This window comes from Podospora pseudopauciseta, chromosome 1 (genome assembly GCF_035222475.1).
Source record: "Podospora pseudopauciseta strain CBS 411.78 chromosome 1, whole genome shotgun sequence".
NCBI classification, from domain to species: domain Eukaryota; kingdom Fungi; phylum Ascomycota; class Sordariomycetes; order Sordariales; family Podosporaceae; genus Podospora; species Podospora pseudopauciseta.
The window spans coordinates 4599320-4618348 of record NC_085892.1 but is presented as its reverse complement, the minus strand read 5'-3'; the positions used below and the strand labels follow the sequence as shown (position 1 = coordinate 4618348).

General features: G+C 36.6%; 3 protein-coding genes across 3 annotated transcripts; 2 read left to right on the top strand and 1 right to left on the bottom strand.

The window, feature by feature from the left end:
* Positions 1–35: 35 nt before the first annotated feature.
* On the top strand, positions 36–1776 carry QC763_114270 (uncharacterized protein; the record flags this gene model as incomplete). Its single annotated transcript, XM_062908006.1, has 2 exons — positions 36–703; positions 765–1776. The coding sequence occupies 2 exons, from the start codon at positions 36–38 to the stop codon at positions 1774–1776; spliced, it is 1680 nt and encodes a 559-aa protein (XP_062770854.1).
* Positions 1777–2398: 622 nt separating this feature from the next.
* kes1 (Oxysterol-binding protein 4) lies at positions 2399–4172 on the top strand (the record flags this gene model as incomplete). Its single annotated transcript, XM_062908007.1, has 4 exons — positions 2399–2461; positions 2543–2862; positions 2925–2971; positions 3045–4172. The coding sequence occupies 4 exons, from the start codon at positions 2399–2401 to the stop codon at positions 3860–3862; spliced, it is 1248 nt and encodes a 415-aa protein (XP_062770853.1). The 3' UTR covers positions 3863–4172.
* A 92-nt stretch (positions 4173–4264) lies between these two features.
* On the bottom strand, positions 4265–6187 carry QC763_114290 (uncharacterized protein; the record flags this gene model as incomplete). The annotated part of the gene is made up of 1 exon (XM_062908008.1): positions 4265–6187. The coding sequence occupies one exon, from the start codon at positions 6185–6187 to the stop codon at positions 4265–4267; it is 1923 nt and encodes a 640-aa protein (XP_062770852.1).
* Positions 6188–19029: the final 12842 nt, after the last annotated feature.

Genomic DNA, 19029 nt, shown 5'->3' with positions numbered 1-19029 from the left:
GCTCAACCACACATTTATTGGGTTCCTACCTGCCGATGGACATGGACGACAAAACACCAAGAGATCAGGGAGTGGTTCCTCTACCGCCACCCCCTGTTTCCAAGTGTCCCCCCCGACTTCTGGTCATCGGTGCCGGTTCTCGCGGTCGGGCCTATGGCCGAGCTGTCATCTCCTCTAGCAATGGCGTTCTTAGTGCTGTTGCGGAGCCAGACGACTACAAGAGGAACAAGTTTGGAACAACGATGATATGGGGCTCAACCCTACTACCACCAGAGGGGGCTTCCTTCAGAGATTGGCGTGAATTTGTGGCTTATGAAACGGAGCGTAGGGCAAGGGCTGAGGCTGGGAAGAAGGATGTTCCCCTCGGCATCGATGCTGCCTTTGTCTGTGTCCTTGACGAGATGCACCGCGAGGTTGTCGTTGCTCTTTCCAAGCTGGGTGGAATACACATCATGTGCGAAAAGCCCATGGCGACCACTCTGGACCATTGCCTCGACATGTACAAAGCCCTGCAAGACAACGTTGACGCCACAGGCCAACAGACCGTGTTTTCGATCGGACATGTTCTTCGCTACAGCCCCCACAATAAGTTGCTTCGAAAACTACTGTTGAAGGATCGCGTCATTGGAGATATCTTGTCGGTGGTTCATACAGAACCCGTGGGCTGGTGGCATTTCACGCATTCATATGTCAGAGGCAACTGGTATGTCTGAAGTTGAACCACCCTGCAAATGTCAATACCTAACCGGTGCGAATCTATATAGGCGTTGTGAGAGGACATCGGCTCCCAGCCTGCTTACGAAGAGCTGCCACGATATCGATGTGCTTTTGTGGCTTCTCTGTTCACCTCCAGACTGTTCCTCGCAAGGCTGCCCTCCGCCTCACCTGCCCTCCACCGTTTCCAGCACAGGGTCGCTTCAGTATTTCAAGAAAAGTAGAAAGCCTTTGGCAGCTGGAGCAGCCACAAACTGCTTGTCCTGCCCCATTGAACAGTCCTGCAAATACTCAGCCAAACGAATTTACGTTGGCCCGGAACTCGTGGGCGTGGGCACAGGCAACAGAGGATGGCCCTTGAGCATAGTTATTCCGGACATTGAGTCTTATGGAACTGGGCAAGACGCCGAAGCTGCCATGCTCGCAAATCTGGCCGAGGACTACGACGACAACAGCACAAATGCAGAAGTCGCACAGCGTAACTGGTTTGGCAGATGCGTCTACGAAAGTGACAACGACGTTTGCGACGAGCAGATTGTCACCATCTCGTGGGATGAAGACCCGAGGCCCTCTTCCCCTTTATCCAGCCATGACGGGAGTAGTGGCAGTACCGCACTGACAGCTCCTTTGGCGGATAATCTTCGCGGGCGTGGTAGCAAGTTGGCTACGTTCCACATGGTAGCCCAAACCAAGGAGGTGTGCGAACGGCACACGCGTCTTTATGGTGTAGACGGTGAAATTTTTGCCGACTCAAAGACCATTACCGTTCATAACTTCAACACGGGACAGAGCATCACTCATAACACACAGGTCGAGAGCCTGGGCCATGGTGGTGGGGACGCTGGTCTGACAAGGCAGTTTGTCATGGCTGTCGACATGGTCAAGAATCACGGCTGGTCTACGGACCGAGCCCAGAGAGAGCTGATTGGATGCACTTTAGATGAGGTTATTCGAAGTCACGCGATGGTGTTTTGCGCCGAAAAGGCAAGAAAGGAGAGAAAAGTGGTTGACTGGGCTGAGTGGTGGTCTAAGGAGGTTGAATCCAAGTTGGATTCAGAGTGACAAATACTGGATCTTGTTTGCTGTCGATTGGTTGGTGCGAATTTCAATTAGGGTAGAAACACAGGTAGTCGTCAACAGAATCTAAGTTTGTTGGATCTAGAGCTTCAAGTCATGGTGGGTGGCTGAGGCCAAGGTTAAACCTCAACAGCTTGGCGTCGGCGTCCAGGTCGTTCCCAGTACCTGTTGACGCTGCAGACTGCCAGACTGTCACCCACCCCTTTGGATTTTGGTCTGCCAGTAACATGGGAAACATGGGACGAGACGTTGACGTCAAACAAATCGCAGTTACAAAGGTATCCCAACCTTGACAATTCGGCGGCAGGTAACCAATGATTGGCGCAGCCTAGGTCTGGGAAGTGTCCCAAGCCGGCAACATAATAAGGGGGCCGCCTTTTGCTCCCCAAGACCATTCAGAAGGGCCACTCGTTCTTAAATCACCGGGAAGAACCCACTCTCCACCAGCACACCCCTCCATCCCGCCATTCCGCACAACTCCACAGTGATCTCGTGTGTCGAGACTTAGTACCCCCTATCACAAATCGCATTCAACCACGCTTTGTGCTGCTCCATTGCAACCTCCCAACTGTCTATTCTCTCGCGCTCAACACACCTCGGAGACATCATGGAGACCCCACCGCAGCAAGCGCAAGCCGGTGCCGGAGGAGGCTGGGGTGCTTTCCTCAAGGTCAGTTTGTCTTGCTCAGTCAAAGCTATCGACACGACCTTTTGTAGCGCATTGCGGCTAACCTTCCCTTGATGGGATCAGTCTATCGCGTCCTTCAACGGAGACCTCTCCAGCCTTACCGCACCTCCCTTCATCCTCTCGTCTACCAGCCTTACCGAGTTCAGCTCGTACTGGTGCGAACATCCATCCGTTTTCGCCGCACCTGCCAAGGAACCTGACCCCGCGAAACGTGCGCTTCTGGTCTTGAAGTGGTTCTTGACAACATTAAAACAGCAGTACGCCAGTCGGAGTGAACAATACGGGAATGAAAAGAAGCCACTGAACCCGTTCCTGGGCGAGCTGTTCCTCGGGAAATGGGAGGACGGTGCTGGGACAACTGAGCTCATCAGCGAGCAGGTTAGGTTCGTCGACCCGTGGCCTGCTCTCTCTGCTGTACCCGACAGATTGCTGACACTGATATTAGCCATCACCCACCAGCAACTGCCTACAACATCACTAATGCTACAACCGGTACGACGAATTCCTTCCTCTGGACTGAAGAAGAGGGAGTGCCAAGCCCAAGGCTAACATGCAGCTCAATCAGGTGTTCGGCTCGAGGGCTACAATGCCCAGAAGGCGTCCTTTTCCAAGACAATCAACGTCAAGCAAATAGGCCACGCCGTTCTCACTGTTCCCTCGTCTTCGGGAGAACCTGACACCTACTTGATCACTCTTCCGTCGCTGCACATCGAGGGTCTCGTCTTTGGTTCCCCTTTCATCGAACTTGACGGTAGCTCCTACATTACATCCTCGACTGGCTTCACGGCAAAGGTCGACTACAGTGGAAAGGGCTGGTTATCTGGCAAGAAAAATTCCCTCACTGCGGTGTTGTACCCGACTGGAAAGGAGAAGGATGTCCTCTTCAACGTCTCGGGACAGTGGACCAAAACCTTCGAGATACACTCCGGCCCGGCCAAGCACAACAGCGCCGGCAACTTGGTGGAACTTTGGGACCCGGCCCAAAACCCAACAAGCAACCTCATCGTTGCTCCCATCGATGAGCAACATCCCCTTGAGTCAAGAAGGGCATGGAACAAGGTTGCAGTGGCGATTGCGAAGGGTGAATTTGACGTTGTCCACGTTGAGAAGAGCAAGATCGAGAGTGCTCAGCGCGAAATGCGTATTAAAGAGAAGGCTGAGGGGCGCACATGGGAACGGCGCTATTTTACTGCCTCCGCGGATGCCCCCGATCTGGTCTTAACCCGGTTGGGTCCAATCGTCAACCTGGCAGAGCATGGCGACGCTGACAAGACTGGCGGATTGTGGCGTTTCGACTCCCAAAAGTCGGCCCAAGCCCACAGCACACCTGTGCCAACCGGCGATGAAGCTGCCAAGTTAGTTAAAGAGTTGCTTGGCCAGTGAGCCTGTCAGCATGACAAAATACCCTGTCGTCTTGCCAGCAACACTTGCGTTCCAGTATCGGCGCAAAAATAACACCCGCCATCACACACGTGGTTGGTTGCTTGGTTCTGGCGGGAAAATAGGGGGCTGTAAGAACTTGGTTCTTACACTTGCCCAAGCAACAGATACAAGTTTATGAGCCTGCAAGGAGTTCACGCGAGCCATGTTGGGGTGCTTATGCTATGACCTGTCTAACTTAGCCTTACTTAATACATCTACATTACCCAACCGCGATCTCCCTCAGAAGTAGTCTCTCCAAAGTAGGACTGTCACACACTGACAATCCCAATGGCACGACATTGGTGATGCTGACTCAAATGACTTTAGGATAAGGGGCTTGCTAGAAGCAATGGAAACTGGCTTTTATGCGCGCTCCATCTCATAGAACAGAAGGTAGACCTCCCGCTGCATGCTCAAAACATCGCGGGTACTTGCTTCCTTAACTTTGTCGTCGCTGATACGCCACCACCGGTCTTGGACTTTTCGGCGCCTCGGCTTGGCAGTGGTCAATGATTTCGTAGTAGATGTATCCATCACGTCAGATTTTGGGTTGCTTTCGGTCCCGGCTGAAGGTCGAGAGGTGATTTTGGAGAACGTTGATTTGGCGTTTGCTGCAACCGACCGGAGACTGGTGGATTCAGATTCCCTACCCCTGCTGACAGACAAGACATCTTTCTGCGGAGAGCCCAAAGGTGACGCTGGCTTATCTCCATCCGGTAAGATAGACGTTTGAGGTGCCGGTACAGAGTGTTTCCAAGGGTCCAACGGCGGCGTGAGTGAGTCTCCCCCGGAAGGGGACAAAGGATCTGGTGTTGACATCAACGAGTTCTCCTCTCCACCGTCTGATCGCTGAGCTCTGATGTGCGGCGTGGGCGCGGGGCTGACGGTTCTGCTATAGACTTCTGCTGGCTTAAACGTGCTAGGGTTGGAAAAGGGGGGTTGCATAACCTGGCGACGAAAGGTTTCATAATGACCGCTGTCGTGACTTCCCTTGTGTGTCACCACGCTCAAGAGTTTGTACTTTTTTTGGTTAAGCAACCCACCCAGGGGAAATTTTTCGGGGAAAACCACCTTGGCCGAGTTTTTCTGAGAATAATGACTGGCGTCGAAGATCGAGCGAGAGAGGTGAATGGCCAGGATCTTCGGGAAACTGGTAAGGCGGATGTGGCGTGCTATTCGTCGCTTTGGGGCATGACTGAGGTCTGGCAAAACAACATCATTCGGGGGGTCCTCAGGATCTGTTTCAAGAGCAGATTGCAGTTTGTCGATAGCTGCTCGTATATTTTCTCTTGCCACTTCCGAGGTGGATCGCTCCAGGTCTGCTTCCAGTAATAGTATGGCATGCATCAAACGACATTTTTCACACTTGAAGTCGTCGATGTATTCTGTCTTGAACATGCCATCAAAACAAGCCCCAAGTGTGGTGGCCGATGACACCTGTGGCACATTGAGAGTCAAGGTGCAAAATGTTGTTGCTGTAGGACGGGGTTTGAAACCACATGTGAGGCATTCGATCTGTGATTCAGACTGTCCCTCCATAGGAAAGCCTTCCTCTTGCCCTCCACCAAGTTCATCATTGACAACTTCAGACTGCCCTTGTGGTTTTTCAATGTCGTTGACTTGTGTCACCAGGCCCTGGGTTGAGTCCTTGTCTGGCGCTGTCTGCGCAAGCTCCGAAGCGGCATCACCAAGAGCACAAGTCCGTCGTGCAGAGGCCCTCGCTCTTCGTCCCGCGTGGTATTCATTACAGAGCCTTTCCGCAACCACTTGCAGAAACTCTTGAGCGTCTTGTTGCCGTCTGCTAATTCGCTGGCGAAATGCCTCCTCCAAGACACGAAGGAATGGCATGGCGGTGATGGTTTTCTTGTACAAAGGTCGTTCGTTGAGAGCGTCCAGGATATCTTTCAGTCCCTTTGTTACCAGCCCTTTCTGAAAACCCTCCATCTTCCAGTGTGGCATGTCGCCCCTAAAGTGTTGCACATCTCCTGGGAGAAGACCGACTGGTACAACCTGGGCGTAGACGAGCTCGTCATCGAGGCTGCGACGATGTGTTTCGCGTATTAAATAAATTCGAAGATCCCCCAACCCAGCGAGTGCCTGGAGAACAGAGTTAAGAAAGCAATCATTGGCAGGGTTGGAGAGGCCGACGGCGCCTCTATTTCGGTTCGTTGAGGCAGATGGGCCAGCATCGAAGAAGAAAGTTGGGCCAAATACATAGACGAGGGTGATGGCGGCAAACGAGGCACCTGCAGCATAAGTTGCGACTGTGAGGGTCTTGTCGGGCATTATTAACGCAAAACAAGAACGGTGTGGCGCGTAGCGACCTTTTTGCGATGAACCCAACGGAGGCAGACTGGTGTAGTCTCAGTAGCTCAGACCTCTTCCATTTTGGCATCCACAAATCTTTCTTTTTACCGGAGTCTACGGAGGTCCAGAAACAGATTTGGGATACTTACAATTCCCCGAAGTTTTTCCCCCTGTCTCGGCTCTCCTAAAAGTCGATTTTTATTTTACTATTATTTATAGAATTCAAAAATTAAACTGTAATATAGTTAAGTAAATAAATTTATTTTTTTTTAAAAAAAAGCAATAAGTTTGATTTTTTATATAAGGAGTTTTTTTTAAAATAAATATAGGATATGATAGTTAAGTGAAATAAACTTTTTTTTTTCGGAAAGGTTATAGATTTGATTTTGGGGGGAAGCAATTTTTAACTTTTTTAATTTTTTTTTTGTTTTTTAATTTTTTTAATTTTTTTAATTTTTTTAATTTTTTTAATTTTTTTAATTTTTTTAATTTTTTTAATTTTTTTAATTTTTTTAATTTTTTTAATTTTTTTAATTTTTTTAATTTTTTTAATTTTTTTAATTTTTTAATTTTTTTATTTTTTTTTATTTTTTAATTTTTTAATTTTTTTAATTTTTTTAATTTTTTAATTTTTTTAATTTTTTAATTTTTTTAATTTTTTTAATTTTTTTAATTTTTTTAATTTTTTTAATTTTTTTAATTTTTTAATTTTTTAAAACAAAAAAATAATTTAGTGGTAAGCCAAGTGTAAATTTTGTAAACTAGTAAGCGGAGCGACTAAGTTTAGTTCCGCAAAGCTTACTATTTTATATTAATTATTGTATTTATTGTATTTATTATATTTATTATATTTATTGTATTTATTATATTTATTGTATTTATTGTATTTATTGTATTTATTGTATTTATTGTATTTATTGTATTTATTGTATTTATTGTATTTATTGTATTTATTGTATTTATTGTATTTATTGTATTTATTGTATTTATTATATTTATTATATTTATTGTATTTATTGTATTTATTATATTTATTGTATTTATTGTATTTATTATATTTATTGTATTTATAGCAAGCCTAGATAGAGAATGCAGCGGGCCGTGTACGCTAATTAGGGAAGAGAGACACAGCGGCGAGGCTGCAGGGTAAGGGAAGGCTCACTGCTTGGCGAAAGTAAGCCGGATCAGCAGGCTTACCTAGTGAGCGTAGTGAACTAGGTACGGAGGTACTTAAAGGATCAAGGTCTATATATACTGAGGAACTGGCTAGCATATAAAGACAGTTCCGCAGTATATAAGAAGATTATAGTATAGAAATAAAGCGTATATAAAGTTAAATAATAAAACGGCGTTAGTAATAGAAATTTATTAGTCGAAGTTCGGAGGATATATAAGTATAATAAAGATTATAGCAAAGATTAATAGTACTTTACTTAATTAAAAATTAAAGTCGATATTTATTACAGTTAAACCAACAGCAGGCTACGCCACATGTGGGGCGTGGGGCGCCCAGCCGATTATTAAGAAGGTTAGGGGACGGCTAATTAGGTATAGACAAAAGTGCTATAGTGCTAAGGCTCACGAGTAGTCTATAGGATACAAAGTGCTAGGGGTAATTAAAGGTATAGCACGATAAGTATATTATAGGATATAATATGCTAGAAGTAATCGAGGCTATAATAAAGCGAGTACCTTAAGGTTCTAAAGTTTATATATACGAAGGAACTAACTAGCGTAAATAAATAGTTCCGTAATATATAATATAAAGTTATAATCGTTAATATTAAACTATTATAATTAAAATAAGCTATTATTATATACTACTTAGCTATACCAAACTAAAATTATTTAAAAGTGCCTTTAATTAGTATCCTTTTTAGAGGTTTTAAATAGAGGTTCGTTATATATTATATATTTACTTTAACTTTATTACGGATAAATTAAAAGCGTCTTTTTACTACTATAGCCGGACTTAAAAACGTTTAAATAGGAGGCGTCTCGCCTAGCTTAGGCGCCGAAGGACTTTCCGCTAGACTTATACCTTCCACCGTAAAGTAGGTTATTAAGCGTTTTAAAGAGCTCGAGGACGAGGCTTAGTAAACCCGGAAATAGATTTTCGCTATCTTAATTACGTTTAAGTCGACCATTAAGTTTCCGGTACCGGAACGCTATAAAAAAGAAAAAGCAAAGCTTAAAGGGTTTTTAATTTAACTTAAAATTTATTTTCGTTAATACCTAAACTAATTTACTAACGAAAAGTCGAAAGTAATTTTCGCGGCTATTAAGCTTAAAGATAGGGCTTTCGTATAGTTCGAGCCTATCCTCGACGACTATTATAAGTAGGAGCTAAAAAACTAAAAGAAAATTACTATAAAGTATTTTAAAAGCTATCGTGCCTTTAAAGCTAAGCTTAAAGAGGTATTTAGGAAATACGATAAAGTAAAACGCATATAAAGTAGATTTTTAAGTTTACGCTAAACGCGTTCGGTAACCGATTACGTAATTTAATTTAAGATCGATAATCTATATAGCGCTATTAACGACGAAAGGTTAATATAGCTTTTCTACTATAGCCTTAAGGATAAAGTAAAGAATAAATTATATAAAAAGTCGAGGCTCGATATTATTAATAAGTATATCGCTATAATTATATAAATTAACGATCGGTAGTTCGAGTATCGTATAGAAAAAAAAGGAAGTAACAGTAAGGGTAGTTACGGTAATAATTATAGGAAATACTTTAACGGTAATCGCTTTAACGATAAGCGTAAATAAAAATACTTTAGTATTAGCTACTCCGGTACTATATATTCGGGACCGATAAACGTCGATACTATATAGTAATAAAGGCTATAAGGCTAAAGCTAAAGTAAAAATAACTTTAAGTATTTTAATTATAGTAAAGTAGGATACTTTAAAAAAGACTATAAAGTATTTAAGCGGCTCGGATAGAAAAAAGAAATCGCATTAATTATTATATTAAAGGAACCGAGGGTTCTAGAAGTAGTAGCTATCGGGTATTAATAAAGCGGAGCGGTAAATTCCGAGAAAAACTTTAATTAATACGCCGGATAAAAAAATATAAAGTTTTAAGAAATAAAGGAAGTATTAGAAAAGCTAAAGGTAAAGTATAAGGAAAGAAATTTATAAATATAGGCTTTACGGAATTAAATAATATAAATTATTATAGAAATTACTACGGAAGTCGCTAAGGATAAGGGTCTCGCGTAAGGACTTACTAAGTAAACGATATTAAAAAAATAATATAATAAATATAGAATTACTATTTTATAAAATATATTATAGCCTATAAAACTTTTATATAAAAGCTAAGAAAAGTATTAAAAAAATAAAAAGGTTGTTAATATTAAAATCGTAAAGCTACTAAAAAATATATTAATACCTATATAATATATATCTTATAAAGGAAATACGGTATAGCTTTACTTTAAATATCTAAAATATTAAAAAGTACTTTAATTTTAGTATATTATATATAAATATATAAAGTATTATTAAAGTAAGTCGCTATACGGCTACTAGCCGGTACATAAAGTAAGTAAGGAGGGCAAGCTATAGTTAGTTAAAAGGACTATAGCCCGGTAGGAAAAAGCCTAATAGAAGGACCTAAACGACTATATTTTATTAAGGGTTTAAAATCTAATTAAACTAAAAGATAGCCTTTAAGTTATATAGATTATATTAAAGTATATAAAGTATTACGTTAAATATATAAACGGTTAAAATATAGACGATAGTATATATTTATAAAAGGAAGTAGTATTAGGATAGTACTTAAGCTTAAACTACGTTATATATTTACGGGAAAAGGTTAAGCGATATTATTAAGCTAAAACGATTAAGTAAAAAAACCGCTATCGAGCGTAAATATAAGAGAATACTAAAGACGGAAGATAGGAGGAAGCTAAGCGAGTATAATTAAAAAACTTTATATTATTAATTAATCCGGAGTAAGAAAATACTTTTAAACGATATAACCGTTTAGGAAACGACTTGCGGCTTTTCGCGGGGGCCGTTAACCTTTAACGGACTATAAACGGTATTTTCGAAAGTATCGGTGTAAAGTAAAAGTATAGGATAACGATTTAGTACTTATTAGCGAAGTCGTTATTATATAAAGAAAAGGTAAAAAAAATAAATATTTTTAGGTTACTATACGATAGAAAGATCTTTAGGTAGTAATATTAGTAAACGGTAATATAAAAACGAACTTAATTTTACTATAATTTATATATTAAGCCTATTTACTATATAAAAAAAAAAATAAATTATTATATAAAAACTATTTCCTACGTAAAAGGTCTATAAAAAAATACTACCTTTAAATATTACAGTTAAAGGAAAAATAATATTAATTATATTTAATATTATAAATATAGGACCCTCGAAAAATATAATTCTAAGGTAACTATAGTATAAAGACTATAACCTAAATATCGATTAAAGGAATAGTAGTTATTTACGATTAAAAGAGCTTTAAAAATATTTAATTAATAATAGAAGATTAAGAGTACGTATAGAGTAAAGTATAGGATAAGTACCCTTTACGGTACTACCGTAAAAAATATAAAAAGTAATAATATATTTTATCGATATAAGTAGTAAAATCGAAGAAGTAAAGTTAACGATATTAATAAAAATATCGGAGGTTAATAAGTACGTTTATTATAATAACGTAGAGAAAAGTAAAAAAAAAGCGGTACCGGTAAAATATTAAAGATATTTAACCTTTACGGCTAAATACTTAAAAAGGCTTTTAGAATAAGGATAGTAAAATAACGAAATTAAATTAAAAAAAGGAGTTAAATTACGGCTATTTAAGGTTTACTATATTAACGATAAGTAAAGTAAAGAGCTATAGAAATATTTAAACGAAAATTTAAAAAAAAGATATATTAGAGAGTCTATATCGTTAGTAAAATACTTTATATTCTTTATACCGAAAAAGGACGGTAGCTTATAATTATATATAGACTACCGTTAATTAAATAACGAAACGGTAAAAAATAATTACTCGCTACTATTAATATCTAAGTTACGGAGTTAATTAGTAAGGGCGCGATACTTTATATATTTAAATATACTTATCGGGTATACCTATATATAAATTAAAGAAAGAAACGAATAGAAAATAACGTTTTATATACTTTATAATTATTTCGAGTATTTCGTAATACTATTTAGGTTAACTAATATATTTATAACGTTTTAATCTTTTATTAATTATACGATACGGAAATACCTTAATAAAATAATAATATATTATTTTAATAACGTTTTTATCTATTTACGCACTTTAAAAAAGTATAAATAGTACGTACGAGAAATACTTAACGCGTTATACGGAGCCGGACTTTTAATTAATAAAAAACAAAAGCGAATTTTATATATAAAAAATAATATATTTAAAATATTTAATATCGCTAAATAAAGTTCGTATAAAGCTTAGGAAAATTACGGTAGTTAAAGACTAGCCTACGTTATAGTTATAAATATATATTAAGGAATTTTTAAGGTTTATAAACTTTTATCGAATATTTATTTAAGGTTATATAAATATTATAAAGCTATTTAACTACTTAATTAAAAAGGACGTAAAGTTCCGGTAGGAGTAAGAAGAGGAGTAAGCTTTTCGGAAATTAAAAGAAATTATTTTAAAGGACCCGGTACTTAAATTATTAAACCCTAATTAACTATTTAAAGTTAAAGCGGATATATTAAATTATATAATCGGTAGATAATTAAGGTAGCGAGACGATAACGGTAAATTATACCCGGTAACTTTCTTTTCGAAAAAGCTTAAAGAAGTACGTTAAAACTACCTAATCTATAATAAAAAGCTATTTATTATTATCGAAGCGTTTAAAGAGTAAAGGCTATACCTTAACGGTATTAAATATAAAGTATAGGTCTATATAAATTATAAAAATCTATAGTACTTTACTACTACGAAGGTCTTTAACGCGCGGTAAATACGATAATTAAAGTTTTTTTCGGAATTTAATTTCTAAATTAATTATAAAAAGGGTTCGGAAAACGCTAGGGCAAATGCATTTAGCCGGTAAGCCGACTACTATAAGGATATACCTAAGGAGTTACTATTATTATTTAAGGAAACGCCGGATAGTACTTTTAAATATCTATTATAACTATAAATAAAGTATTATATAATATATTATAAAAAAGCTACTTCTAATAAGTATTAAAGGAAATTAAGTAATAATATTATAAAGTAATATTAATAGGAAAAGCTAGAGCTATAAAGTATTTAGAAAAATAATTAAGGAAAACTATAGTATAAAAATCGAGCGTATATAAAGCTAAGTAATAAAATAATATTAATAATAAAGATTTACGTATCGAAATTCGGAAAATATATAGGTATTGCTAAAACTATAAAAAAAATTAAGTAGTACTTTAACTAGCTAAAGATTAAGGACGACGTTAAAGAAGCTATTTAATTATACTATATATATAAAAAAATAAGGGTTATAAAGTATAAGCCTTATAGATTTCTAAAGCTATTACTAGTAGTAAAACGGCTATAGAGTTTAATTACGATAGACTTTATTACTAAATTACTAAAGTTTAAAAATATAGTAACCGGTATTAAATATAATAGTATATTAATAATAATCGATAGACTTACTAAATAAATATATTTTTTACTTTATAAAGAAACCTAATCGGTAAAATAGTTAACGGATATAATATTATAGTATATTATATTAATATATATATAGCTAAAGGAATTTATTACGGACCGCGATATTAAATTCGTATCGAAGTTTTAAAAAGTATTAATAATAAAGCTAGGGATAGTAAATAAAGCGTCTTCGGCCTATTACCTTTAAACGGACGGTTAAACGGAACGGCTTAATTAAATCGTAAAATAATACCTACGGAATTATATTAATTTCGAATAAAATAATTAGGTTAAACTACTACCTACGGTATAACTAGTATATAATATATTACTAACCGAAACGACTAAAGCTATACCGTTTTTCGCGAATTTCGGTTATAAAATAAACTTACGGTAAAGACCTACGGTTAAAGTATTTAAAGCTAAAGTTAAAGTAAATAAAATATATATATTTTACGGTAAGCTTAAGTAAAAACTAAAGTTTATAAAGGAAAGAATATAGAAATACTATAATACTAAAAAACTCGAGGGACCTCGCTTTAAAGAAAGAAATATAATATTCCTTTCTATACGTAATTTACATATTAAAAAACCTAATAAAAAGCTAGACTATAAAAAAGTAAAATTATTTAAAGTTAAAAGGAAGATATCGGAAACGGTATTCGAATTAAAGCTACCTAATACGATACGTCTACGGTTATATACTTTTTATATCTCACTTTTAAAACCCGTACTATATATAAAAAAAGCTAATATATAAATAGTAGCGGAGGACGAAAAAGAGAAATATAATATAAAAAAAATACTAAATTTATAATTTAATAAAGGTTAATTAAAGTATTTAGTTAATTAATTAGGATATCCGGCTATAAATAACTTATAGGAACTATAAATATACTTTAATTACCTAAATAAGTAAAAAGAATTTTATTAACGATATCCGGACCGACTAAAACCTAAATAAGTAAAAAGACTTAGCCCCGGCCCATAGCTAGATAGCTATAAAACAGAGCTAAAACCTCGATAGGAATCGAACCTATACCTTCGATATAGTAGTCGACGTACTATATACTATATTACGAAGTTAGAAGGTATAAAGGGGACTAAATATAAATAATACTACGCGCCTTAGGTACCTTAGGAAGTAAAAGGCGTATTACTAGCGGTATCTAACGCGGTTAGGAAGGAAGGACCGGTAATATTAAAGTCTAAAGGAAGGTCCGGAGGCTAGTTAAGGCCCAGGGAGGGATCCAGGAAAGAAAAGTCGGAAGGAGAAGCAGTAGTAAAAGAAGAAGCAGCAGAGGTGTCCGCTACCGGCGGGCTATGCGGGGTGGCAGGCCGCGCGGAAGCCTCTCTCTCTTCCTTCTTAAAGAGCCGGGATTCGCGATAAAAAGCAGCGAGGGCTCGAACCTCAAGGGCGCGCGACTACGCTTTAAGACAAAGAAACTTACTTAAAGTAGCTTGCTTTTCGGCATCTAAGCGTTCTTTCTCCCTAATTAGAGGACGGACTACGGAGCCGGTTAGAGAGGGAAAGAGAGGGTCGAGAGCGGACTTACGATCCACGCTATAGACGTTACAATAGGAGCGGCTAAAATTAATATACGAAAGGTACCGATCGTATCGAGGAGAAGCCACGTATTAGAGGTTATTCTCTTTATAATAAGTATACTCGGGTATTATAAAGCTAAATTTCGTAAGGAACTATACTTAATTACGGCGACGGTCGGTATTCGTACGAGTCGATTTCTTTATACGATTAAATATAATAGCTTAAATAAGAGAAGAAAGGACGTACTATGGAAATATAAAGGAAGCGGGGATGTAGATACTATTTTAGGGATACGGTTGTCGGGACGTCGACCTGGAAGGAAGGGCATTATATTATAATTAAACTAATAGCAGGCTATATTATATATAGAGCGTGGAGCGCCTAGCCGATTATTAAGGAGGTTAAGGGACGGCTAATTAGGTATAGATAAAAGTATTATAGTACTAAAGCTCACGAGCAGTCTGCAGGATATAAAGTACTAGGGGTAATTAGAGGTATAGCACGACGAGTATATTATAAAATATAATATACTAGAAGTAATCGAGACCGTAGCAGGGCGAGTACCTTAGGGTTTTAAAGTCTATATATATAGAGGAACTAACTAGCGTAAATAAATAGTTCCGCAATATATAATATAAAGTTATAATCGTTAGTATTAGACTATTGTAATTAAGATAAGCTATTATTGTATATTGCTTAACTGTACCGAACTAGGATTATTTAGAAGTGCTTTTAACTAGTATCCCTTTCAGAGGTTCTGGATAGAGGTTCGTTACAATATTTAAAAAATTATTTAAATATATTATACGTACGAAAAAATAAAAATTACAAAGTAAAGGCCTTAGAGATTTAAAGGTTACTATTAATAGTAGAACGACTATAGAGTTTTACAATAACAAACTTAATTATTAAACTACTAGAGTTAAAAATTATAGTAATTAACGTTTAAGTATATTAATATATTAACGATAATCAGCAGGCTTATTAAATAAATATATTTTCTATCTTATAACGAGATTCAACCGGTAAAGTAATTCACGGATATACTTCTACGGTACATTACAATAATATATATATACTTAAAAAAATTTATTACGGACCGTAATATCAAATTCGTATCGAAGGTTTAAAGAGCGTTAACAGTAAGGTTAAAAGTAATAAGTAAAGCGTCTTTAGTTTACTACCCTTAAATAAATTAGTAAATGGAACAACTTAATTAGATTATAGAATAATAATAACGTAATTACATTAATTGTAAGTAAAATAATTAGGTTAAACTATTATTTACGGTATAATTAATATATAATATATTGCTAATAAAACAAATTAAAGTTACGCCGTTTTTCATAAACTTTAAATATAAAGTAAACCTACGGTAAAGACCCGATATAAAAGTAACTAAAGTAAGCGTTAAGTTAATAAATTGTATATACTTTACGTGAAATCTCAGAAAGAACTAGAGTTTATAAAAGAAAAATATAGAAATACTATAATCCTAAAAAGCTTAAAACACTTTACTTTTAAAGGAGGAATATAATCTTCCTCTCTATACGTAATATATATATTCAAAAACCTACTAATAAGCTAAACTAAAAGACAGTAAGCGTATTTAAAGCTAAAAAAATAGCTTAAAAATAATATTCGAGTTAAAAGTATTTAATAGAGTATATTTATAAATATATTGTTAAAATACAGCTTTTGTTTGTGGATTTTACAGTGTATCTGAGCCCTGTATATTACAGGGCCTCAGAAGCAATATAATGGCTTGAATAAGCAGTGTTTAGGGACCACAGTTCCCGGAACGGAAGCTCGGCCTTCGGAAGCAATCCGAGGTCCCAGAAAGCCGAGCGCTAAAGCCAGTGCCCTGCAGCGGTCAAACGGTAGCGTAACGTGGCCTGTAACGTGGCCTGTAACGTGGCCTCTAACCTTATATTTAGTTAGCGCATTTAGCGGGCGTTCGGGCCCGGGAACGGGGTCACACTCGGGGAACGAGTAGAAGGCCGATGGCCTATAAGACCCTTGCCTTACACTCTATTTACTGTGGTATTTCTTAGTTAATAAGGTTCAATCAATATACTGGTTCACTACACTCATCAGTGCCTCACAAGCCTATGTTACAGTAATTCTCTTCTATAGATTACAGGGCGCCGCCCCTATAATCCTCCTTCCTTTAGTGCCACGACAACTGTCGAATGCTGCAGTCAAAGTCTTCTTCGCTCTCAGTGTACTGCGCTGATAGCTATTTGAGCCTATATTTACAGGCCTCAATAGCACCTATTTCAACATATATTATTTTATATTTTACATTTAAAACATATATTACGGGTAAGGAAAGCTAATACTTGGGAAGTAGCGGAAAGTAAAGAAGAAATGTACGATATAGAGGAAATATTAGACTTATAGTATAATAAAGATTAATTAAAATATTATGTTAATTAATTTGGTTATCTAGCTTTGGATAAGTCGTAGAAATTAGCCGTAAATTTAAAATACCTTACTAATTTAGAAGAATTCTACCAGTAATACTTAAGTAAATTAAAACCTAGTATAAACAAAATAAGTACGTTAAAACTATAAAATATATTCCAAAATCTTAATATAGAAAATACCGACAGGAATCGAACCTGTACCTTTGACATAATAGTTAATGCATTATATATCCTATATAAGATTAATAAGTACGAAGAAATCTATATATAATGAACGTTACGCGCTTTACTTAGTTTAAAAAGTTAAAAGCGTATTACTAACGGTACCTTATATAGTTAGAAAGGAAAGACTGACTATGTTAGGGTATAAAAAATAGTCGGAGGGGTAGTTGAGGCCTAGGGAGAGATCTAAAGTATTGGGAGCCTATAAAGTGGTATTTTAGGCGGTTTCTAGCTAAGTAAACATAATTTTTTTTTAAAAAAAACGCGCGGTATAATAAATATAGACTATATTACCTGGGTATCTTTCTCTTAAATATTCCGTGTAAATTATCGTTCTTCCTAGATACGAAGGAAGCGATATACCTGGAGAAATTTAATAATTAAATATGAAAATAAATTTCAAACCTTTACTCCTTACGTTTAAACTTATTTTACTTCTTTATCGTTTAAGTTACCATAGAATATTTAGTTACGATACGGAAAGTAAAAAAATATATATTAGTTTGGGGTGCGGCTACAGGCCTAAGGGTTTAAGTAAGGAAATGGGGCTCTCGGAGGATTCGGGGGTTCAGGGGTCATGTATATAAGCGGTCTGCTTTGGGCATTCTATTTTAGACAGGACATCGACTTTTATTTCTTCATATTTTTGTGCCTTGCACGCGTGCAAGCAATTCTGGCCCTCTGATCAAGCCGATCAGGTGCTTATTATGTAGTCTGCGAGCCCATAGAGTCTTTTCTTTGTCCTACGTAGAGTGCGGCCTGCGAGCGAGCCACTGTCACGCAGGTGTGTTCATTCAGAGACCCTGTTGAGGGTATATTTGTAGTGTTGTGGTTGGTTTGTGTGTTTTCTCACCATTTTAATATTTACGAATAAAGCTTACGTTAGATCCGTAATATAAGATCTTACGGTATACGTATTTAGAATACCAAAAAAGGCAGGAAATTATAGTATAAAGAATTCCGGAAGTAAAATAAGTAAAGTATACCATTATAAAAACTATGACAAAGGATCCGTAAAATAAAAGAATAAAACTATTTAGTTTTACAATAGCGTTTCTGTATGTAATTAAATAGAATATAGATGAAAAAAAAAAAAGAGATGAAGTAAACTGTAAGGATTTTAGCTTAAAAATTATATTACGGTTTTAGAAAATAATAAAAACGCAAGGAACTAATTAGAGTTAGACTGGGTAATAAAGCAGAGCTTACAGTCTAAGTAAACGAATTAAACTAATAAAATTAGAACTGGGGATCGCGGCAGAGCTTACGGTCTATAGTCTAGTTGTGATGAACCTTTGTACAGAACCTCTGAAAAGGATACGGGTTGAAGGTGATTTCTGATAATTAGTTCGGTGCAGCTAAATAGTGTAAAATAAAATGTTTTAATGTAAATATAAGATATTATGAACATAATTTATATTATATACTACGGAAATATCTATCTATACCAGCCAGTTCCTCTGTATATATAGACTCTATACTAAATCTGGCACTATTCTAGATCGATAGATTCGACTATCGATTTAATCGATACTATTCCTTTTAGAATTATTTCTTTTAGATCGATTCTCGATCCCAACAATCCTATTTAATTAGTCCTTACTTCTATATTAATAACTAGTCCGTAGTGCGCCCCGCGCTCTATTAAATGTTAAGCCGTAACATGACGCTCCCCCTCCTAGGCCGAAGTCCAGTTAATCTAATATATTTCTTTACGTTTATTAATACTTATAACTTTTTCTCTTTTTACTCTAATTTTTATACTTTATTATATTTAATTACGTAAATATAGCGCGACCCGGTATTAAACTTTCGTACTTAAAAATAGTAGATCGTAACGAATTATTTAATATTATTTTACGGTTTACCTTTACTATAAAGCGTATTTATTTCTTTTACGAGAAACGTAGTATGTCTTATAAAATTTCCGTTTTCGTTTTTTAGCGTTACACTT